The 25,477-nt window shown below is 36.1% G+C and overlaps 1 protein-coding gene across 5 annotated transcripts in view; it reads left to right on the top strand.

The window, feature by feature from the left end:
• The window catches only part of ADGRB3 (adhesion G protein-coupled receptor B3), a 716,195-nt gene that overhangs the window by 403,692 nt on the left and 287,026 nt on the right, over window positions 1–25,477 (top strand). For all 5 annotated transcript variants that reach the window (XM_005875869.2, XM_014547407.1, XM_014547406.1 and 2 more), the window contains one exon: window positions 4,780–4,823. In XM_005875869.2, the coding sequence (XP_005875931.1) occupies window positions 4,780–4,823 (44 nt within the window). The remainder of the gene's footprint in view (window positions 1–4,779; window positions 4,824–25,477) is intronic.

Here is a 25,477-nt window from a genome sequence, read left to right as displayed (position 1 = left end):
TACATACTTGTTTATGTTTTTTTGTCTCACTTTCTGCTCTCTTCATTAAGGTGCAGTCTATAAGACAGGATTTGGTTTTGTTCAATGTTGTATTACCAGTGCCTTCAAGAGCACCTGGAATATAATAGGTGTTTACTCAGTGATTTTTACATGAATCAGTAAATGAATGAAAGAACTTGTTTTGATCATCTTCCTGGCTCTCCTTTCTGACTTCATTGATTTATGAGAATAATTTATCACCATGAGATATATTTAAAGTATTCCATAGGGAAAAGAAAAAAAGAATCGGTAGATAGTTTTGAAGAAAGAAAAGAAATTTGCTTATGAATGTCTTTCTGGAATCACTGAGATTGAACTAGAAAGGATGCCAAATCCTCCATTATAAAAAGGAAAAAAAAAGTTATGCAGACCAAAGGAAAAAAGAGAACCAGCCATAGAAATATATTGACAAACTTAATGATGTATTTTACAGTTAAATGGATATATTGGTTTGATTGATGTCAAAACAGAGAAGTAAAAGAAAATAGCAAAAACTGTTAAAGACACTTGAAAATAGTGTGTCAAACATTTATAGTAATTGGGAAATTTGGGTCATGGTATACTTTGTAAATGCTTAAAAGCTGGTGAGTAAAAATGTTTAACAGGAGTTAAACTGTGCTATTTTGGATATTGGATAGTCAAGAGAAAAAAAAAAACCACACACATACACACAACTTTTTTCCCCCCAACAAATGAGTTTTCCAAGAATAACATATCCTTTACAGAGTTTTCAAATACATGCAGTTTTAATATTTTGTGTCCATTGACAGTTTTGTAAATTAATCTTTAGCCCACTTTTCTCATTTACCTGAAGATTTTTTTTCTTGCATTCCTAAATCCACTTCTATAGCTTGACTATTTGACTATTGCTTGTGTCATTACATTTGGTTACTGCTCTCTTTTGAGCTCGCCATTTCCTTTATTGATTTCCTGTAAATTCCTCATACAGATCTTGTAGCAGAGTACCATTGAGAAATATTTTACAAATATTTTATAAATGGTTCCCCAGCCAGAGCCATTTAGCTAGATTTTTTTTATGTTTAGAATTAATTCATCTTTTTTTATGTCCCTTTTCACATTCTTTTATTTCTTAAGTGAGTGCTCTATCCACATACTAAGATTTCTCTACTTATTTTTCTAAACTGGAATGTTTAAATAATTGACTCAGCTCACAGGCCTACATATTAGTGACTGTACTAGAATGAATATTCACAAAGCACAAGGAAGTGTCTGCCAGTTGTGTAGGTCTCAGATGTATAGAGAAACACAAGATTGAATGGTGCATCGTGGAGCCTATAATTTCCTCACGTGGATGTTTTTCAAATCTTCACAGACAGAAACAGAGAGAGAAACTTCTAAGAGGTGAGGGGTGAGGAAGGTACAGGATAAAGCTAAGGTCTGAAAAAGGCATGGGATAAGAGTAAAAGTATTTTCCATCTTTATACTTTCATCTGAAAGTGGAAATCAGTTTCCTTAGAGGAGTAAAAAGTAAAGGGATATCCAAACAATTAAGTTCGTGTAATTTTTTTTCTAAATTAGTTTGTTTTTTTGGAAGGTGTTATGAACTCTAATTTTGAAATGTTAACCCTATAATCAGAATCCGGTATTGGTTTATGTAGAGACTTAAGTTACTCTAACTCAGGCATTACTAAAAGAAGTGAACTAGATGTAGAGGACCTGTTATCTCAGGTTCTTCACCTACACTTAGTTTTTACATCCATGAGACCTATTCTCCCATATCCTTCATTGTGATACCCCAAGTATAACTTATTTTCCATACTGTGCTCTGAGCTCTTTTGAACAAATCTCTAGATAAATATAGCATAACTTTGAGACAACATTGTAGCTATGCTAAGGATTTCTTAGGAAGCCACAAGCTATATTATTTTGGGTAAAACTAGATAGAGTCTCATAGAACCGAGGAAGAAACCAATATGAAATACCACTCCTCTCCCCTTCCCTAGAACATTTATATCTGTGCCTCCTGTAAGGTCCACATAGGGACTCGTATCTTCCATGAAACTCATTCTGGCTAACACGGTCCATGATGCTCTGTCCCTTACACAATAAATTATGACTAGTGACATTTATATGAGCATATTTCTTGTATTGTGATATCAACATTCCATATGCATGTTCCCTATCAACATCTATAAGACTATAACCTTTTTCAGGGCATGTTTTTATGCTCTAAGAGTATAGTTAAGAGGTATGAGCACTTGGTAAAAAGTAGAATATCTACTTTTTTTGAAGGATTTTGGAAAATGGTAATGGTGCTAAAACATTGGAGTTAGTCAAATGCCCCAATTCCAATGAGTAATAAATAAAATGGGGGTAGATTTAACAAATTTTAAAATAGTGAGCTTAATTTTTATTTCCAGTGGAATCCTAGAATGGACCCAGAAAGCAGCCCTTACGAAGTGCAATATTTCACAAAAAGCCTGCCTAGACTTTTAAAGATGTTGCTTTGCCACATATACCCCAGTGACCATCTACATGTGGACAAGACAGAGGAATGAGGGCAGGCTCACAGCTGGCTAACACTGAGGAGCATATCCACCTGTGGGAAGGACCCCGCAGCCTGTTTCAGGACTGTGACTTTTGCTTGCCTTGGCTTATTCATCATTTTATCAATGACTAGGTTGGCTGAGGACATATATATCATGTTTATTTCTTAATCCTGTAATGAAACAAAGTTTGGAAGCAATAGTGAATGTGTGGGATGCCCAAATCAGGATTCAAAAAACTCCTAAGAGATTTTAAATATGGGTGATATCTGTCAAACTCAGGAAGAGGCTACCAAAATATCTGACACTGTCTTATCTTGCATTATTCAGAACATGGCACCTAAATTGGAGAGGCAATAGTCCTGCTTTGTTCTGTACAAGTAGGACACAGTGGATGGTTCCTCTAAATACGTTTATAGTGTGTGCTCCAGGAAGTGAGTGAAGTGAACTTGAAACCAACAGAATATGTTTAATAGAGAAGAGAAGACTCTTCAGGGGTATGATTGGATCTGCCGATATCTAAAGATATCACATAGAGGAAGAATTATTAAGCTTAAAGGGCAATATAAGTCCCAATGAATGTGGACCAGCAGATAGGAAATAATACTTTCCAAGAATTAGTTCTTTTCAAAACAAAGTACAGGCCTGGCCAATATGGCTTAGTTGGTTGGCCATCATCCAGTGCACCAGAAAGTTCCTGGTTCTATTCTCTGTTAGGGCACATGCCCAGGTTGCAGACTTGGTCCCCAGTAAGGTTTGTGCATGAGGCAGCCAACCAATCGATGTTCTGCTCTCACATTGATGTTTCTCTTTCTCTCTCCCTCTCTCATCCATTCTCTCTAAAAATCAATAAAAATAAAAGGGAAGATGTGGAGGGAGGAGGGAGGCCCATGAGGAGGGGGAGGGGAGATCAACCAAAGAATTTGCATGCATATATGCATAAACCATGGACACAGACAATAGAGTGGTGAAGGTCTGTGAGGCCTGGGGTGGGGGTGGGATAGAAGGGATCAATGGGGGATAAAAGGGACATATGTAATACTTTCAACAACGAAGTTTTTTTAAAAAAATATTTTTATTGATTTCAGAAAGGAAGGGAGAGGGAGAGAGAGGGATAGAAACATCAATGATGAGAGAGAATCATTGATGGGCTGCCTCCTGCACACTCCCCATTAGGAATTGAGCCCACCACCCAGTCACGTGCCCTGACCAGGAATCAAACTGACCTCCTGGTTCATAGGTGGACGCGCAACCACTGAGCCACCGTGGTCAGGCAACAATGAAGATTTTTGTTATAAGAGAGAGAGAAAAGACAAAACAAAACAGCAACAACAACAACAAAAAGCTAAAGTACTTCTCTGGAATTCAGTGTGGAAAACTCATTTTGTCATCCCGAAAATCATGGTAGCTAGTAAATACATAATTATTAAACCGAATAAAAATTTAGCACTTTTTCTCAGAGTTTCATTAGATCTGATCCCATACAATTATGATCTGTTGATTAAGAAGGTGTTGTGAGTCAACAAACTCTCTGGGCATGTAACCATCTCTTGCCTCTAGGAAGCTGACCAACTGCAGGGGTGGGCCAACTTTTTGACTCGAGGGCCACAATGGGTTCTTAAACTGGACCGGAGGGCCGGAACAAAAGCATGGATGGAGTGTTTGTGTGAACTAATATAAATTCAAAGTAAACATCATTACATAAAAGGGTACAGTCTTTTTTTTTTTTTTTAGTTTTATTCATTTCAAACGGGCCGGATTCGGCCCGCGGGCCGTAGTTTGCCCACGGCTGAACTAGAGGCTGCAGAGGAAGTGGCGTGGTGGTGATTGTATAATATTGAATGTTTCACTGTGATTGACACATTGTAAATACTTTGGTCTGCTTAAAGGAAACAATTCAGCAATTGATATTTTAGAGAAAAAAATGAAGTAGAAATCATCAAAATATGAACCTTGTGGTAGATGAGAGTATCACGTTCAAATTTCAAAACAACTAAATATAAATCATGATATTTGGAATAAATGAATTATTTTCATGAAAAGAATTTCACAAACTGGGTCACCGAATCTATAAGAAAAGACATGCAGATTTTAATACAAAAAAAATAGAGGTGGAATCTTTGAAGTATCTTACTGCAAGATAAGAAATCTGCCATTCTGTTTGCATTGCACACAATCCTATAATATTTGATGTATATACTCAAGATACATTTATTCCTCTGTTTGCTTTTAGGGTACCTTGAATCCCTATTGTGTCTTATGGGATGACTCAAAAACGTAAGTGACAGCTGTCTTCTTACATTTCTTTGGTCTAAATAGTCAAAGCACTCTGAGCTCTTTCGGCTGCCTGCTAGCCAACAGGAATATGATAATGTGGTGGGATATGTGTTAACTCAGAGGGGAAACATTCTCCTTTTGAATCTGTAGGACAGCATGATGAATGTGTTTGTGTGTGACGATGCCATCGGGTTACGTCCCAAGATAGAATTGCATTACCTAATGTGTAAGGCATGTTGTGATGCGAATTCCATGAGGATCTTTTAAAAGCTCTAATATTTTAAAATTATAGGAGCTCAAATGCTACTTCAACATTTTGCCTAGTAATTCAGTTTAGCACTGTAGAATAAAAGAGCAATCGCTGTGGTCATTTAGGCAATACATTGCTTGCATGACCTTGAATCTATTATCACAGTAATGCAATACTTAGACATCCCTTCCAAATTGTTTTGTTGTAAAAACTTTGAGTGACATTTTAATTTTCTTATTCATATATTTTACGAACTCATGAAGACAAAAGAAAATAATTACAATAAATAAGGATGAGTAATTCTTCCATGTATTTCTTCATTTGTACAAGTAATTCCAATATATCTGGACAAAATAATTTAATCTCATTGGCAACTCTATACAGTTTAATGTCTCAAAGAAAAGAAAAATCCATAATTAAGTCTTCATTACACTCCTATACTTTGAATACTCATGTAACTTTACTGCAGTGTAGTAGCCAGGTTTTATTTTGTTTTGTATGGAGGGGAGATAAATATCAATAAATCCCAAAAGTGAATACTACCATGCAGTATGCTGTCAGATAGGGTACCATATTGTTGGCTTCTATGCATTCTAAAATTTTTCCAGTGTTCTTTACCCTAAATCTGATCCAGATCTGAAGTTTTATGATATTACTTGCCTCTCACCATTAATTATTAGAGAGTCTAGAAGAGGAGCATTCTTAGAATTTCTAGGTGAAAAGCAAACCTACTGGCCATGTGCTCATTCCTCGGATACTGATACAATTTAAACTACACTATTTCTGTGTCTGAAAAATCGATGATATTAAGTGTATTTTTTTGCTATAGATTCTGATATTCTAGGGATGCTCTTCTATCAACCTTAGTGCCATAAGGGGAATTCCAATTGCCCTGGTGATAATATGAGCTGGATGTCTTCATCGATGTTAGTATTTGTTCTTTTTGAAATCCCATAGAGAAACTCATGGTAGTAAACTTTTTGCAAGCTTCTTCTTTACCAGTAGCCAGGGAAGACTTGGCAATATATTATAAGGCACTGCTTAGTATGCTGTTTAGACAAAGAAGAATAAAGTGCGGCACAAATCGAATTTAATGTTTTCTACTAAAGAAAAATATGCCATCTTAAATTCATGATTATAGCTACTTGCACATCTCCATGGATAACAACCAACTTTGATTTAGTTTTAAAAAGTGCATAGAGTGTGCTTCCTAAACAGGAGAAAGCGTTAGTTATTCCAAAAGACCTTTAGGGATGTTAAAGAGATGCTGCGAGAAGAAACAGCATTCCCCTGTTTGGGACCTCTCTTGATTCCTTTCACAGATTGTCTAAGGTGTTAAGTTTCATTTATTAAACAATTGGTGTTTGAGGTCAGCCTTAATGTCGGAATCAATCACACACTACTTTCTCTAACTTCTGCTGATAACATGACTCTTATCCATTGCACAGAACATGTCTTAGTTTTACAGAATTTAACTTTAAGTTGTCCTTGAAGAAAACTATTCAGTGAGAGGAGGAATGTTCAGCTGCCGTTCAAAGCAGCTTATCTCAAGAGATGAGTGTAGTTCATGTTTCCTTGATGTATCTGAAAAGTGATCAAAAGCTTTCCACTGAGACAGAACTTCTGTCCTATCACACTTTTTACCAGACTGTTTCATCAATAAGTCGTTTTTCTGGATGAGTTTTAAACAATGAAGGTTGAGACCACTTTATTTCTTTTCTTCACATTTGCTCTTTTACTTTGATCATGTCCATATACACAATAGTTTTATCAATGCAATGATTCTAACTTTGAATGCAAGTTCTCCAAGTATAGTTAATAATGAAGAAATGCGGCTACTTCTTTTTGTACAGAAAAGGGCTGACTTAAATGATGTTTTCAAGATTGTAGTAATAAAGTTGAAATTAGAAGTTGTCTTTTAATTTTGATTTAATGTATCAAAACGCCTTATCTTTTTAAAATATATTTTTATTATTGATAGTATTACAGAAATTTCCCATTCTTCCCTCTTTCCCCGCTCCTGCCAGGCCCTACTCACCCTCCCAGATCTTCATCACCCTATTGCCCATGTCCATGGGCTATGCATATAAGTATATAAGTTCTTTGGTTTATCTCTTCTTGTCCCCCCAACCTCACATTGTGGTATGTCCTTCAAATTAGTAATTAGTTACAAAAGTAATACCTGAGTATCTTCTACTTGTTAAACTTTAAAACATAGCTGTTAAGGCAAAAGGCACCATTAATCATCACCACCTTGGATTTCCACAGCCACCCATCTCCCCCAATCACTCCTATTTATATTTTACTATGTATAATTTCAGGCTTCCACTTATGTATTGACATATGTATGAAGCCATGAAATTAACACTATAGTATTCCTTGTACTGCATTGTATAGGCATATTATAATTGATCTCCTATTCCCAATGTTGATGGTGTTGAGGTGGTTTTCAAATTATATTGTTACTATTTTAACATACATATTATCATACTCCATGTAACAGTTGCCATCCTCAATTTTTTAATGTTACTATTTAAATCTATTTTTTTAAAGTTTTTTAAATTTAAATTTTCTTTTTTCAATTATAGTGTACATTCAATATTAATATTAGTTTCAGGTGTATAGCATAGTGGTTAGACAATCATATGCTTTATAAAGTGTCCCCCTGATATTTCCAGTTCCCCCTTGTAATATAGTTATTACAATATTATTGACTATATTCCCTATGCTTTAAATCCCTGTGACTGTTTGTAACTACCAATTTGTACTTCTTAACTCCTTCACCTTTTCCACTCAGCCCCATAGCACTCCTTCCCCCGACAACAATGAGTTTTTTCTCTGTATCTATGAGTCTGTTTCAATTTAGTTTATTTTCTTTGTTTTTTTAAATTCCACATATAAGTGAAATCAAATGGTATTTGTCTTTCTCTGACTGACTTATTTCACTTAGCAAATTACCCTCTAGGTCAGTGGTTCTCAACCTTCTGGCCCTTTAAATACAGTTCCCCATGTTGTGACCCCCAATCATAAAATTATTTTCATTGCTACTTCATAACTGTAATTTTGCTACTGTTATGAATCGTAATGTAAATATCTGATATGCAGGATGGTCTTAGGCGACCCCTGTGAAAGAGTCATTCGACCCCCAAAGGGGTCGCAACCCACAGGTTGAGAACCGCTTCTCTAGGTAGATCCATGATGTCACAAGTGATAAGATTTTACTCTTTTCATGGCTGAGTAATATTCCATTGTGTATATGTACCACCACTTTTTTTTATCTACTTGTCTATTGATGGACACTTGGGTTGTTTCCATAGCTTAGCTACTGTAAACAATGCTGCAATGAACATAGGGGTACATATATTCTTCAAATTAGTGTTTTTGTTTTCTTTGTATATATGCACATACATGGAGTCACTGGGTGATAAGGCAGTTCTAATTTTAATTTTTTTAGGACACCCCCTCCCCCCCAACGCACACACTGTTTTCCATAGTGGCTGCACCAACCTGCATAAGTGCACATCGGCTCCCTTTTCCCCGTATCCTGGTTTGTTGATTTATTGATGATAGTCACTTTGACAGGTGTGAGGTGATATTTCACCATGGTTTTAATTTGCATTTCTCTGATTAGTGATGTTGAACATCTTTTCATATGTCTGTTGGCCTCCTATTTGTTCTCTTTGGAGAAATGTCTATTCAGGTCCTCATGTCCATTTTTGTATTAGATTGTATGTGTGTGTGTTTTTTTGTGGGGTTTTTTGTTTTTTTTTTGGTGTTGAGATGTATGGTGTATATCATCTCCCATTCAGTAGGTTGTCTTTTCATTTGGTTGATGGTTTCCTTTGATGTACAAAAACTTTTTCTTTGATGTAGTCCCATTTGTTTATTTTTTTTCTTTTGTTACCCTTGCCCAAGTATTCTCAATTTTTAATTTAGCCATATGTCATGAAATATTTTTTAAATTTTGCTAAATATATTGTATTCCTTGTATTGAATTGTATAGGCATATTGTAATTGATCTACTATTCCCAATGTTGATGGTGTTGAGGTGGTTTTCAGTTTATATTACTCTATAAACTATGCCTCTGAGAACCTCATTTCCTATTTAGACCCAATGATCAATTATTTAATAACATAAAACTATGTTATGTTTTTTCCCCTTCACTATAATCACACTAACAGAAATGACAATATTGGACCTTTACATTATCAAAACACTAGTCCTTATGAATTAAAATTTACCCAATCTCCAAAAAAACTAAATATTGTATCATGGTTAACAATAATCATGTCCAAATTCATAACAATTATTGATGATTAGATTTCTCATTGATAAAATTTTTGCTTCTGTAGGCAAAACAACTGTAACCTTTTAAAAGTACTGTAAAAAGCAATAGAAAAACCTTAATTTTCTGTGAAAATAGCAAATAACTAAAGATTTATTGGTAGGAAACTAAAGGGAGCTTTCTTTTTTATTTTTGTTGTTGATACTTGGAATTTTCCCTACAGTTGTGTAGGAAATTCTTTTATTTATTTACTTATTTATTTATTGCTGACAGTATTACGGATGTCCCCCATTTTCTCCCCTTTACCTCCTCCACCCAGCCCCTGCCCCACCCAAGGCCTTCCCTACACTATTATCTGTGTCCATGGGTTATGCATGTATGCACATATGTCCTTTGGTTAATTTCTTCTCATCCCTTCCACACCCCTCTCCACTGAGATCTGTCATTCTGTTCCATGCATCCATGCCTCTGAAAGTATTTTGTTTATTATATTCCACATATAAGTGAGATCGTGCGAGCTTTCTTTACCTTTGTATTTCTGCCTTAGACTGTACATTACTTTTTTAAGTTCTCTGATATACACAAATGCATGTTTCCTCATAAAGCCATTATAATTTATAATGACTTTGTTTTAGTTTTTTTAGGGAAATATTCTTTGTTATCTTTTAAAATGTTTTATATTTTCTTTAGATTGTTTTAAATTACATCATAGATTTAAAATTGAATCTGATTTTCTGAAGTTACAGTATTGCATTTGCTGGTATATAAACAATCTCTTTCTAACTGATAAAGTTTATATAAGTGCCACTAATATTATTAAAAACACATTGTGTCCATTAGCATGAGCTATCAAGTTCAAAAAACATTGTATTATGACTTCTACACATGCACTCTGAGGGCTAATGCTGGGAGTAAAATGGTACCACATATCTTTTATTGGAACGCTCACCTTGATCCTCCAAAGTAGGGGCTGGCAAGCTATAGCTTACAATCTGTGGGACAAATTCAGACTTACACCTGTTTTTATAAATAAAATTTTATTAGAACACAGTATGACTATTTATTTACATAATGTTTATAGCTGCTTTTGTCCTACAATTGCAATGCTGAATCATTGCTAAAGAAGCCATATGGCCCTCAAACCCTAAAATATTTACTATTTGGTCTTTTACAGGAAAAAAATTGGCAACTTCTGCCTAAAACAGTGTTTTAAGCAGCATTTTTTATGTTTTTATACACTTGGAAAATAACTGTACAGCACATTGAGGTAAATGAATGAAAATGTTTGCAAGGGTAGGATACCACTGGATAAAGAGGATCAATATCTCTGTTCATTCTGGATATTGGTGATTCTGTCTCAATTTCTCAATCATTATTTTTGCATATATAGTTTCACCTATATTCTGTTTCATCTTCACCTGAAATTCTACAGAAGGTTGTTTCCTCTTCTGCTTGTATCATCTCCTCTCTTCCATATTTTCGGCTATTTTTTCTTAGTGATACATTTTGGAAAAAATTTTAATCTAACATTCAGTTTAATATTTCTCTCTTTATTTTTGCCTAACTCATTTAATAATCCATAGAGTTTTGAATTTAAGTTATTGTCATTTCTGTTGTTACCTAGCATTTTCATCTTATAATTTTAATCTACTAGATTATTTAGAGTCTTCTATTTTATGCAGTTATTTTTTTAATTTAATTTTATTTATTAAGGTATTACATATATGTCCTTAGCCTCCCTTGCCCACCCCAACCCCACTCCCTGCTCATGCCCTCACCACCCTGGTGTCTGTGTCCATTGGTTAGGCCTATATGCATGCATATAAGTCCTTTGGTTGATCTCTCCCCTTTACCCCCACCCTCCCCTACCTTCCCTCTGAGGTTTGACGGTCTGATCTATGCTTCTCTGTCTCTGGATCTGTTTTTGTTCATAAGTTTATGTTGTTCATTATATTCCACAAATGAGTGAGATCATGTGATATTTATCTTTCTCTGACTGACTTATTTTGCTTAGCATAATGCTCTCCAGGTCCATCCATGCTGTTGCAAATGGTAGGAGTTCCTTCCTTTTTACAGTAGTGTAGTATTCCATTGTGTAGATGTACCACAGTTTTTTAAACCACTCATTCTGATGGGCACTTAGGCTGTTTCCAAATATTAGCTATGGTAAATTGTGCTGCTATGAACATAGGGGTGCATATATCCTTTCTGGTTGGTGTTTCTAGTTTTTTGGGATATATTCCTAGAAGTGGGATTACTGGGTCAAATGGGAGTTCCATTTTTAGTTTTTTGAGGGGCAGTTATTTTTAAGCTTATGTTTTGTTTAACTAGTAAGCACAGTTGTTTTATAATCCCTCGTTGATAATTTCTATATTTGAAATTTTTGTGGGTCTCTTTCTGCTCTTTTGTTTCTCTTAATTCTCACTCATGCAACCTTATTTCTTAGTATTCTAGGTTACATTATGCTGTCTCTAAGGTATTATTTGTGAAGATCCTTTCAAGTATAGGACAGTGGTATATCACTCGAATGATGATTTTTATTTGCCTCTGCTAAAAGCTTGGTGATACTATTACCCAGTATCCCCTCAACTAAATTCAGTCTAGAAGTTACCTGGACTACCCAGGTGATGTCAACCTAAGCTGAAAACTGATAGCAGGACTGGGTCATTCCATACTTTTTTTATATGTACTCCAACATTTCTAGCAGTATTCAAATGGGAGGACAATATGAATTTAATAGCATACTGCTGGAAAATGGAAAATCTATATCAATATAGTCTTCTACCTGTAATTCTTAATTCTTGAACAGCTCACTACATCCCATAGGATATCTCTTGTGAAGTGCTGGTCTGAAGTACGTTATGTCTAGATCTTTAATAACCCTTATATTTTCTCCTTATATTATAGCAATTTGACATTCCTTTCTAGCTTAAGTACTTTGGGGATTGGAAGTGTATCACATTCATCTTTGTAAATCTACTAAATAGTACTCAGTAAATTTATTATTAATTCATGTGACATATATTTTTGAGAAGCTATTATTTGTTTTATTATTCAAGGTGATTGGCACAATGATTAGTGAACAGATAAAACACCTGCTTTATGGAGCTTATATGGGCAAACAGTGAAGGAAGAGTGATAGGGACATAAATATATTATAAATAAATGTATTGTGTTAAAAGGTGATTTTTTTCCCCCGGGGGATAATCAAGATGAGAGATTAAAGAATGCCATTTAATTCAATTGATTTATTGCTGTTTCTTTTATTGACATTCCAAGATGCTACCATTTATTATACAATCAATGTTTTTGTCCAAAATGTTCTAGGATTTATTTCTGGTTCTTCTGGTTTGACTAAGTGCTTTCCTAAGCCACCTAACTAGCTATTACATATGTTAGTAGAGTTCTCTGTTCATTCCAGTTAGTTTTCTGCTGGAGTTGACTGGCAGACCCTGAGTGATGGATGAACAGATTGCTCTGACACACATTTCTGTGAAAGAGAGGGCTAAGGAACTACTTGGCCATCACCACCTAGTAGCCCTCTTCGCCTGCCTCCTTTGGCTTTTACTTTCATAACAGCTTGAACTAAAATTAACCTCTAGATACAATCAGCAAGGTAAGCATCCTTGGGAAAGCACATGCTCCTACAAGGTTGGGTCTAAAAGACTAAACATAGAGATTCTAGCAAAACACCCTGGGGGATTGGACTTGTTTGGAAAAGTCAAGGTAGGAGCTGCCACCTTCAGCAAGGTCCCCTCAGAGGCCCCGACCTGTTAGAGCAGCAGTTCTCAACCTGTGGGTCGCAACTCCTTTGGGGGTCGAATGACCCTTTCACAGGGGTCACCTAAGACCATCGGAAAACACATATATAATTACATATTGTTTTTGTGATTAATCACTGTGCTTTAATTATGTTCAATTTGTAACAATGAAAATACATCCTGCATATCAGATATTTACATTACGATTCATAACAGTAGCAAAATTACAGTTATGAAGTAGCAACGAAAATAATTTTATGGTTGGGGGTCACCACAACATGAGGAACTGTATTAAAGGGTCGCAGCATTAAGAAGGTTGAGAACCACTTTTTTAGAGAATCCTCCTTACAGACATTCCAACCAAGTCCCATGCTTCCCATGCTTCTAAAGTGTTTGGGCCTCCATGTTCATCTATAGTCTTTCTGCAATTTATGAGTCTTCCCCTCTGACCCCAGAGTAGTTGTTATACCAACTACCTAATTAAGTTGTGCAATGCCTGAATAGCAGACCTTAACCAAGGAAGTTAAATATTTTTTGAAATTGAAACATCTAAATATTCTTGGCAAAATATATCCATTCTATACTAATAAAAGGGTAATATGCTAATTAGACCAGACATCATTCGGGCGTCCTTCCAGACAAAGCCACGGTGGCGGGGGCCGAGGCAGAAGTGGTTAAAGGCAATCAGGCAGGCAGGCAAGTGAGCGGTTAGAAGGCAGCGGTCCTGGTTTGTGAGAGGGATGTCCAACTGCCCTGTGGGATTGGGCCTAAACCAGCAGTCTGACATCCCCCAAGGGGTCCCAGATTGGAGAGAGTGCAGGCCGGGCTGAGGGACCCGTTCTCCCCCTTCAATGCATGAATTTCATGCACCGGGGCTCTAGTATTATATAAAAGGAAAAGTTTTTTAAATGAAGAAGTCATGTCTGTTTATAAAAAATGAATTAAACAACTAAAAGGGCAGAGTCTATTCTTTTACATTCATTTTTTACATGCTATTAAAATTCAAGCATGAAAATTCCATGGCCTTATTCATAGGTATTTCTAAATCTAAGATATCACAGTGATATCTAGATTTTGAATTTTCTGTAGATAATTATTAACCATATGAATAGTAATCTAGAAAGGCCACAATTTTAAAGAATAACATTCTACAATATTTTTCTTCATAATTCAATGAAAATACTATAGGAAGTAGGGTTCCCAATTTATCAGTAAGATTGTTGTCTTTTTGAGTATATGAAATTGAAAATTAGTTTCAACTTTTTAATCAGTAATATAGAAAAAGTATAATGAGAATAACTGCAACATATCTAATCACTTTTAACTTCAGATTCCTTAAAATTCACAATGGGCATAATATTGCCTATTGCATGAGTTGGTCATGAGGATCAGCAGAAAACGTGCTTTACCAGTGTTTGTCCCAGGGGCTAAAACATGGCAGGTGCTCAGTAAAGGTTTGGGGGATGGGTGAGTCCATCCACTGGTTGATTGGTTCATTGGTTAATTAGTGGGAGATTCTAGCAGGGAAGGGTAGCTATTTATATTAGCTTGCCTAAACAATGGACCCCATATATCTGGAAAAGTAATCTTATAAGGTGTCAGATACTTTGTGAATGATTATTAGAGTGGAACAGGAAAAGATCAATAACCTGGACAAGGTAAGACCTAGAGATACTGGCCGTAGAAAGCTCTCATCGGGGTTCACATAATGCTCTGCATCTTCCCCTGTCTCCCTTCCTTCTTTCTCTCACCCTCACAAAGTCATTGAATTCAGTGCTCAAAGTATTTACTTAAACTAAATGTATAATAGGCAAACTGGGATTTCATCCAACATTTCCACCAATTTATCTGTTCTTAGAGGCCCTGGGGTGATCCCAAGAGACCTTTCTGACAGGAGTTTTCTTAAATTATGATAAAATATTAATGGGCATAGTTTTAATAGGAGCAACCTAGAGCTGGCTGGTGAGGAGAGGCCCCTGGTGAACCTCTCTTAATTTGTTAATGTCTGTGATTCTATTTCTGAAAATACCCAGGTTTAAATTGCTGAATATTTATTTTAGATAATTTTAGAATTGTATTTTTCAGTTGTCTTAATGACTCAGGCTAAAAATTTTTCCTACTAATGTATCCTATAAGCAACAGACTGGACATTTTTCTTAATATTTAATTTGCTATTTCCTTTTCTTATGTTAAGCCTCAGAACTGTCCACTTGTATCGTAGTTAATCACTATTTTACACTTTTAGTATTAAAGACATTCAATAATTAAAGGTAACTAATGTCATCTCTCCTTAGACACCATTAACCAGGCAATTCACTATGTATTTGTAAGCATATCTTGAAATTCTTAATATTCTTTTCCAAATTATGTAAATTATTTATTATTAGGACATTAGTAAATGTAAAATAATGTAAGGGAAATTATTTTAAGGTTTGGTAGTGAATACATAGTTTATAGATCTAACTTTGGGGGCCACTGAGAAAAAGAAATGGGATAAGAATGTATGTAGTTGTAATAATTTTAATTTTAAAAATTGAACTTATTTTTTAATCATTTTCATTTATTTGATTTAATGGAGCAAAGTAATTATACTTTAGGGGTATAAATCAGGTAACAACTATAACCACAATAGCTTACAAGTTATATGTGGAGTCAAATTGAGGGTTTTAAAAAATATTTTTATTGATTTCAGAGAGTAAGGGAGAGGGAGAGAGAGAAACATCAATGAGAGAGAATCATTGATTGGCTGCCTCCTGCACGCCCCCTACTGGGGATTGAGTCAAATTGTGCTCTTATTGCAGATGACATTTTGCAAAGATTGAAAACAGAAGAAGATATTATAAAATATGCATAAATACGATCTATAAAAAGGCAAGTACAGGCATACCTCAGAGATATTGCCAGTTTAGTTCTAGATCACTGCAATAAAGTGAATATTGCAATAAAGCTAGTCACACAAATTTTTTGGTTTCCCAGTGCATATAAAAATTATGTTTATACTATACTATAGCCTATTACAAATGTAATACCATTATGTCTAAGAAAACAATGTACATAATTTAATTTAAAAATATTTTTGCTAACTATGTTAGCAATCTCTGAGCCTTTAGCAAGTCATAATCTCTTTACTGGTAAGGATCTTGCCTCCATGTTGATGTCTGCTGACTGATCAGGGTGGTGGTTGCTGAAGGTTGGGGTGGCTGTGGCAATTTCTTAATATAAGACCACAATGAAGTTTGCTTCACTACTTGACTTTTCCTTTCACAATTTCTCAGTCTTCTCAAACTGTGCTGCTGCTTTATCACCTAAGTTTGTGTAATATTCTAAATCCTTTGTTGTCATTTCAACAATCTTCCCAGCATCTTCATCAAGAGTAGTTTGTACCTCCAGAAACCGCTTGCTCTGCTCATCTATAAAGCAGCTCCTCGTCCATCAGAATGTAATCATGAGATTGCAGCAATTCAGTCATATCTTTAGGCCCCTCCTTTAATTCTAGTTATTGTGACATTTCCATCACACCTGCAGTTACTTCCTCCAGTGAAGTCTTGAACCCCTCAAAGTCATCAGTGAGGGTTGAAATCAGCTTCTTCCAAACTCCTGTTATTGTTGATATTTTGACCTCTTGCAGTGAATCATGAATGTTCTTGATGACATCTAGAATGATGAATCCTTTCCAGGTTTTCAATTTACTTTGCCCAGATCCATAGAGGAATCACTATCTATGGCAGCTATAGTTTCTGAAATGTATTTCTTAAATAATAAGACTTGAAAATTGAAATTACTTCTTGATCCATGGGCTGCAGGATGGATATTGTGTTAGCAAGCATGAAAATAACATTAATCTCATTGTACATCTCCATCAGGGCTCTTGGGTGACCAGGTGCATTCTCAATGAACAGTGATATTTTGAAAGAAATCTTTTTTTTCTGATCAGGTCTCAACAGTGAGCTTAAAATATTTAGTAAATCATGTTGTAAACAGATGCGCTGTCATCCAGGCTTTGTTGTTCCATTTGTACAGCACAGGCAGAGTAGATTTAGCATCGTTATAAAGAGCCCTAAATTTTTTGAAATGGTAAATGGGCATTGGCTTCCACTGAAAGCCATCAGCTACATTAGCCCCTAACAAGACAGTCAGCCTGTTCTTTAAAGCCAAGCACTCACTTCTCCTCTCTAGCTATGGAAGTTCTGGAAGGCATCTTCTTTCAATATAATGCTGTTTTAGATGAGCAGCTATCCCTTAAATAACCACTGTAATTAAAAGATATTGATGCCTATGATCTCACTCATATGTGGAATCTAATGAACAAGATAAACTGTTGAACAAAATAGATCCAGAGACATAGAAGCATGGAACAGACTGTAGAATCTCAGAGGGAAGGCAGGGGTGGGTGGGAAGAGATCAACCAAAGAACTTGTATGCATATATGCATAACCCATGGACACAGACAATAAGGTGGTGAAGGCCTGGGGTGGCGGGGGGTGAGGGGTGAGGGCTGGGGACCGGTCTAAAAAGTCAATGGGAGAAAAAAAAAGGGGGATATATATACCTCAATGTAGGTCCTTTGTTTTCAGGCAGATTTGAGTACAGATCACAAATTACTTAAATGTAAAATCCACTGCAGAAACTAAAGACAAGAAAATACACTTTCTACAGTTTCAGGCACTCATTGGCTTTCTCAGGGAGATCTCCCCTCACCCCTGAATTTCTTTGAATGCCTTGACTATAAAACTCGATTTCTGTTTTGCCAGCACCTAGCACAGTTCCTGGAGCAGAGTAGGTATTTCATAAATATTTACTAAATTGAAATGGAATGAAGAGTTCAATTTAATAATAATTTATATAGTTGAAAACAAAGGACCTACACTGACTGGGGCATGTGTGTGTGTGTGTGTGTGTGTGTGTGTGTGTGTGTGTGTGTGTTACACCAAAAATGATAAGTTTTATGGATGTAGATGAAAAATAAAATATTATTTCGGAGCTCATAGGTCATCTAGCTCAATATGTGTTGTATAGCAATCTTATGTGTTCCTGAAAGTTGAAATGTTCTTTTTCTTTCAAGAGAAATAAGTTATTTTTTGCTGCAGAAAATACAAAGTGATTCAATGTTTATGGGAGGAATTCATAATTCAGGCTCTTATTTTCACACTGCCTTTCAACAACACCTACGCCACCCAGAATAATAATGTGCTAAGCTGCAGAGGCTGCAAAGATTTCAATAAAAGAAGGAAATTATTTTCATAATTACTGATAAATTCTTAATTTGTTCTGCTAAATGGTGAATCAACCACAGTTGGTGCAAGAAGAGATTCTTATGTGTTGATAATATAAGTTCAGAAAAGGAGGCTTGCAATTGTCTTGAAATGCTAACAAGTGATAATTTCATTTTAAGGAGTCAAGGGGTTAATTAGTGGAAATTGTTTGATGTTCTTAAGTTCAAATATCACATTGTTTTCTCATATTTAAACTGCTCAGTAAAGTCATTTGCAGATTTCTACTATTATTGAAAGTAAACAATAATATTTTTAATGAATACTGTTGTAAGATGTCAGCAGGACAGAAATTAGTTCAAATTGTAATTAAACTTGTCCAAAAATATTAACATGAGCTATTTATTGAAATCTACCCTGAACATAGCATAAGCATAATCATTAACTTTTTAAAGGAAGTGTACTATTTCAGATTTTTTTGGTATACATCACTTAGACACTCAATAACTTTTTATTAAAAGGAATATTTATTGAACAAATAAATGAATGACTAAATTAACATGTACATCATTGTTTCTAAGCCATTATCTTCCTTGCAGAGTAGACTTGGGAATATCAGGGACTCTTCTGAGCCTCTATTTTTAGGGTTAAACAAATTAGTGATTTAGCAGCACCTCATTTATCCAGCATCATTGGGGTATGAAGTAGTCCTGGTAAAGGAATTTACAGTTAAGTAATGAACCATTTTACAATCCCACTCATTTACTCCAAATGTTTTTAGGATGTACTTCATCTGCTCATAGTTTTGTAGTGGCAGGGTGCAAGCTGAGATCGTGTTGCTGTCCTAGAGTACTCTCTGTCTCCACTGAGTTGCAGTGTCTCTCAACCTTGCCATTATGGAATGTTTAAAAGCATCCTTGGCCTCTACCCACTAGACCAGCCATGGGCAAACTATGGCCCGTGGGCCGGATCCGGCCCGTTTGAAATGAATAAAACTAAAAAAAAAAAGACCGTACCCTTTTATGTAATGATGTTTACTTTGAATTTATATTAGTTCACACAAACACTCCATCCATGCTTTTGTTCCGGCCCTCCGGTCCAGTTTAAGAACCCATTGTGGCCCTCGAGTCAAAAAGTTTGCCCACCCCTGCACTAGACACTGCTAGCAGTACACAACCCATTAGTTGTGACAACGAAAAATATCTCCAGATATTGCCAAATATCTGAGGATGAGGAGGGACAAAATCACTTCTGTTTGAGAATCAGTGGCATAGTGGTACTTGTTAAAAAAAAGTCAGATCTGAATAAATCACAAGCTCTGGGGGTAAGTTCTGTGTGATTTTGTAGTGATTAAAATTCTCAAATAAGTCCAATAAGCACTAGATTTTAGAATTGCTATTTAATTAGCCCTTGCCACCTTCATTTTCTAAACTTCTGTTACAGGTGCAAAATTGAGTAGCCAAACAGAGTGTGTAAACTTAATTTTACATATATTTTTAAATACTTATTGGTCCTCTGCTCCAAGTAACTTCATGGACTATCCTATATAATAAAAGCCTAATATGCTAAGTGTCCGGTTGGCTGGTCGGCCATTCAACCAATCAAAGCGTAATATGCTAATGATATGCTCAGGCCTTTCAGGCTGCTCAACCGCTCGCTATGATATGCAATGACCACCAGGGGGAAGATGCTCCAACTGGTAGGTTAGCTCGCTGCTGGGGTCTGGCCAATTGGGACTGAGTGAGATGAACTGGACATGCCCTGGAGCTCTCCCTCAGTCTCTCCCTGGCTGGCCAACCTTCTGAGTCCCTCCCTGGCCCCAAATGGGGAACCGATGTGGTTCCTTGGCCTGGCCTGTGCCCTCTCGCAATCAGGGACCCCTCAGGAGATGTTGGAGAGCCAGTTTCGGCTCAATATCACAGGCCAGGCTCAGGGATCCCACTGGTGTACGAATTCGTGCACTGGGCCTCTAGTGAAATTATAAACTTTCTCAGTCCCTCTGGACCCTGAGCCTGTTAGGAAACCTGAGCTCAGTGAAATTTGACTATAATGTGATATACTATACCTACCACAATGATGGGCGATGTCACTGGACAGACCATCTTTAGGCTGGAAATGCACAGTGGCCTTGTCTTCCAGTATTTGTGACAAATTTTCTCAAACTAATCAAATAAAAAGTAAATATGGTAGATGGAGCATAACATCCAGCCATTCGTTCATTCACTCGTTCAGTTTTTCAGTTATTTTAATATATTTATGCATCCCTTTGTTCAAGAGCTAATCACTGAGTACCTTATGATATGCCAAGCACTTGTTAACTACTAGGGACTCAAATAGTGAGCAAGATATGTAACTTGCAATCCATAGGGGAAATGTTAAAGATGTAGTCAAATAAAGCCTATTTAATCACTTGTCTATTAAGACCATGCTCTTTATTAACAAGGGGCTATAACTAAGCTAAGTAGCTATGGAAGGATAATTAGCAACTTATCTATTCAGCAAAGGAAATAATACCCTAATTGTCTGGAAAAGATTACTTAATACCTAATGTTTTCCTGAGTCACAATTAATATCTTAGGGGAAAATAGCTGAAAAGTGTTATGAATATATTTCCTGTATTCTTACTATTAGGGAGAGGGCATTTTTCCTAAAATTTAATTAAATTAATTAATAGTTTAATTTTAAGCATAAAAGGTTGTTTAAAAATAGCCTTCTGAATCTATTAATTTTAAGTAAAAGAAATCATTAAGTTAAAAGTCTAGACTCTAGAGTATTTTTGGACATGATTAGAAAAAAATGTAAAAATTAACTTTTAAATATGAAGTTGGACAATACCATTGAAGGTACCATTTAAGTTCTAGTCTGAAGTCTGTTTCCCTTTAAGCAGTTTGAGGGTATAGCCCTGTTCTGCCTTCTTTCATGACTTTGTTCCAACAATTACAGCCTCTCCCTCTTTTCCTCAGCATGGCCCTCCTCATAGGCTTTTCCCCTTGCAAGTCCCATTAATATTAAAAATACATAAACTAGATCTGGAAACAGCCCATGTGCCCATCAGTAGGTGAATGGATAAAAAATAGGTGGTACATTTACACAATGGAATACTATGCAGCTGTAAAAACAAATGGATCTCTTGCCCATGGAAATAGCATGGAGGGACCTGGAGATGATTATGCTAAGTGAGATAAGCTAGTCAGAGAAAGACAAATATCACACTTATACATGGAATCTAATGAACAAAATAGAACCATAGACATGGAAACATTGAACAGACTGATGAATCTCAGAGGGAAGGGGGGCAGGAAGAGATTAACGAAGGAACTTATATGCATATATGCATTGCCCATGAACATAGACAATAGCGTAGTGAAGGCATGGGGTGGAGCAGTAACTGGGTGGTAGGGGCTAGGGGGAACAAAGAGGGGGGGACATCTGTAATACTCTCAACAATAAAGATAAAAATAATAATAAAACAAAACTTCTTTTAACCTATTTAATTTTGTAGCCATCTCAAAAGTTTGAATCATCTTTCTGATTCTCTATACCATCTTCAAGGTCAACAAATTGCTTTATTGAGCACAGAATCATCCACTTTTATATCAGTTCTAATGTTTATTCTGGAGACAGATAGAAACAATAGAGCTGACACCGTGTCTTATATATTTATTGAATGGTTTATTTGAAGTAACATTTCTAATAAACTTTTCACAAGTTTACTTATTTCACCAACTAGATTGTAAATTCCTTAGGGACAGAGCCTCAATTTTATTTACCTCTCATCCACCTCTCCCCCGACCCCAAACTCATATCTATATTTGCACACAGTGAATGATCAAAAGAGACTTTGGAGATTTGATTTTGCTGATGCTGTGACCACCATGTATGAAATAATGTTTGGTAGGCAAGTCACTGAGGACACAAATTAATCAACACAGACCCTTCCCTCAAGAAGTTTTAATTAGTGGGGAAAAGAGAAAAGTGAACATATGGGAATAGTTTATAAGCAAAAGAGTGCATAGAGAGCAGAACCTGTCAGACTATGGGATACAGGGAAGATTTCTCAGAAGAGGGGATGCCTGAATTGATTCCTGTTGAACAGTCAGGGCATATTGAGGGTATGGGTGGGATGGGAACAGAAAAAGTAAGTTTTCAGAACAGAATCGCAGCATGTGTGAAGGAATGGGGGATTGTGTTAGAGTACCTAGCTTGTTGAGAATGCTTGGAGCCTAAGTTTAGGGGTGGTCAGCCCTAAGAATTAAAGGCCATCAGGGTCAAAGAGGGAAGAGTTGTGTTTGCCTTACTGCAGAGTTTGGATTTTTTCTTAAAGGCTATGGAAAGCCATGAAAATGTTTTAAACCAGAGAAATGTAGAAGGAAACATTAAAAAAAAATCAGACAGTGATGAAGAAAGAAACTGAAACAGAGAGATCAAGGCTACAGGCAGGAGACCTTCAGATACTCCTGTGGGAATGCAGGCCATACAGGAAAGATTTTGGACAGTGAAAGGGGGTGAAGAGGTGTGGACAAATCAGAGTTATCCACGGCTTAGTAACTGGAACTTGGTGACCAGATTGAAATAGGGCAGAAGGAGGCAGGGAGTCAAGGATGACTCTCAGGTAGACGTAAGCAAAGGGTCTATGTGGACTCTTATTCTCTTTTGGAAGGAAGTGTAATTGATGTCTTTTAATTAGACGTCAAAATAGATGACTCCCTCATGCTCTGGCCTAATAATTGCTGAAATGATTAAAGGTGAAAATTCTTTTCAAAACTATTCACTTATTTGTTCTACTGTGTCTCCTGGTAATGATGTTTATGAGGCCAAACTACTTTCTGATTGAGCACAAATAGCAGACTAACCCACTAATGCTAATTAATACTTAGCATTTGGATATATATCCAAATTAAATTGGCACCCACAATAAGAAAGATTTGACTTATTCAGCTGATATTGAAAGTTATATACCAATCTGTGTTTATAATTGTGGTTAGCAGATGTTTGCTTTCATTGATCCATTGAATATATCCTTCTCATATATCATTGAAATATTCATGTTTGCCCATCTGTATAGAATACAAGATTGTTTTTTTAATTGAACGGCTTACATAAAATGAAAAATATCTAAATCTTTAGTTAGATAAGGTGGCCTTAGAGCCATACTTGGACGCCTTTCCATTTGCAGAGAAACCACCAAATGCCTAGATTGACCCCATCTCAGACAGGAAACTTCTTTAGAGCAGTTTAAGATGAAAGTGTCAGCACACTTTCAAATAATGCACATCATCAGCTAACCCTCACTTAAGCTACATAAAGAGAATCAAAGCCCTGGACCTACTAGAAGGCATCGGTGTGGCCTTTATGGTTTAGAACTTGGTTAAGTGCAGAAATACTTCATAATTGACTCCCTCTTGGGTGTATATTCCTTTGTTCTAAGTAGCCCAAGTCAGACTTAATAAATCTAGTGTCTTTGAATGGACTTAATAACGTTTGCAGGCTACTTTTCACATGTGACACTATATCTACAGGCCATGCTAACATTCAAAAAGAATCTGGATTAAATAGCAAGAATAAGTAGAAGAGCAATAGATGTACTGAATTGGTGTTGCAATTTTTAATTGTTTTAAACAAGAAGTATAGTAAGAATGGGAAAACTTGATCATGGAGGCTTTCAGCAAAGAAGAGATCTGAGCTGGATCTTGTGAAGGTAGAGTGCTCTACACCGGCACAGATGGAGAGGACCCTGGGAGGCTCGGTAACAGCAGCTTATACGTAAAAGAAGGGATAGTAAATTTGTTCAAAGGTCCAACCAATGTATTTAGTTAGTGCAAGTAATGATAATTATGCTGGCAAGGCAGAGAAGACTAGTTAGTGGATCATTTTAAAGTCCAGGATAAGACATAGCTTATCTGTACAATTATATTGTATATTGTTTTCTTTTTCCTTTCTATATGCCCTATATAGCACACTAATTTGTACACTTTCTTTGTTAATATTGCATAGGCACAGAAAAGATATAAATAATGAATACTATATCCAATATAAAGAATATGGTTCCTTGAACACCTTTTTAATATACAATTAAAAATCAAAACTTGTATTCATTGTTTTGTCTCAGATTTTTCTGTAACTCACATTGCATTTCTAGTGGAGTTTTCCATTCTTTCTTGAATTTTTCAAATACTCCAGTTCCAATGTCATTCTAGGTCATAAATGAAGTTTATAGATTTCTTATATTTTCACTACAAACAGTTATAGTCAAAACTTTTTATTTTAATTTACCACTTTTATAAGATGATGCCTGGCCTCAGGATATAAAACCAACCCAAGTCCCAAAACTATGTGAGATGCTTTAACTGGAAACAACTGTATTCTGTCCAAGAAAGAGATTTCTTCCCTTTCCTTGCTCATCACTATCAAGTGCATCATCTATTGTATGCATCTCTTATGCACATCTAGATTTGCCCTGAGAGTAAAACAAGCATTAGCAATTATGTTAAGTATTTGATGCTTCTAAAACTCACAAGTAAAAACAAAACCTCTTTTTTTCTCTCTATTGATTAAGGTATTGCATGTGTCCTTATCTTCCCATTGCCCGCCACACCCCCACTCATTCCCTCACCCCCCTGGTGTCTGTGTCCATTGCTTAGGCTTATATGCATGCATGCAAGTCCTTTGGTTGATCTCTCCCCCTTACCCTTACCCTCCTCTACCTGTAATTTGACAGTCTGTTCGATGCTTTACTGCCTCTGTATCTATCTTTTTGTTCATCAGGTTATAATGTTCTTTATTTTCCATAAATGAGTGAGATCATGTGATATTTTTCTTTCATTGCCGGGCTTATTTCACTTAGCATAATGCTCTCCAGTTCCATCCATGCTGTTGCAAAGGGTAAGAATTCCTTCTTTTTTACCACAGTGTAGTATTCCATTGTGTAGATGTACCACTGGTTTTTAATCCACTCATCTGCTGATGGGCACTTGGGCTGTTTGCAAATCTTCGCTATGATAAATTGTGCTGCTATGAACATAGGGATGCATATATCTTTTCTGATTGGTGTTTCTAGTTTCTTGGGATATAGTCCTAGAAGTGGGATCACTGGGTCAAGTGGGAGTTCCATTTGCGAAGGAGGACATAAGGAAGGCCAAGAGACATA

Source organism: Myotis brandtii, unplaced genomic scaffold (assembly GCF_000412655.1).
Source record: "Myotis brandtii unplaced genomic scaffold, ASM41265v1 scaffold471, whole genome shotgun sequence".
Lineage (NCBI taxonomy): Eukaryota > Metazoa > Chordata > Mammalia > Chiroptera > Vespertilionidae > Myotis > Myotis brandtii.
This window is presented reverse-complemented; position numbering and strand designations above follow the sequence as displayed.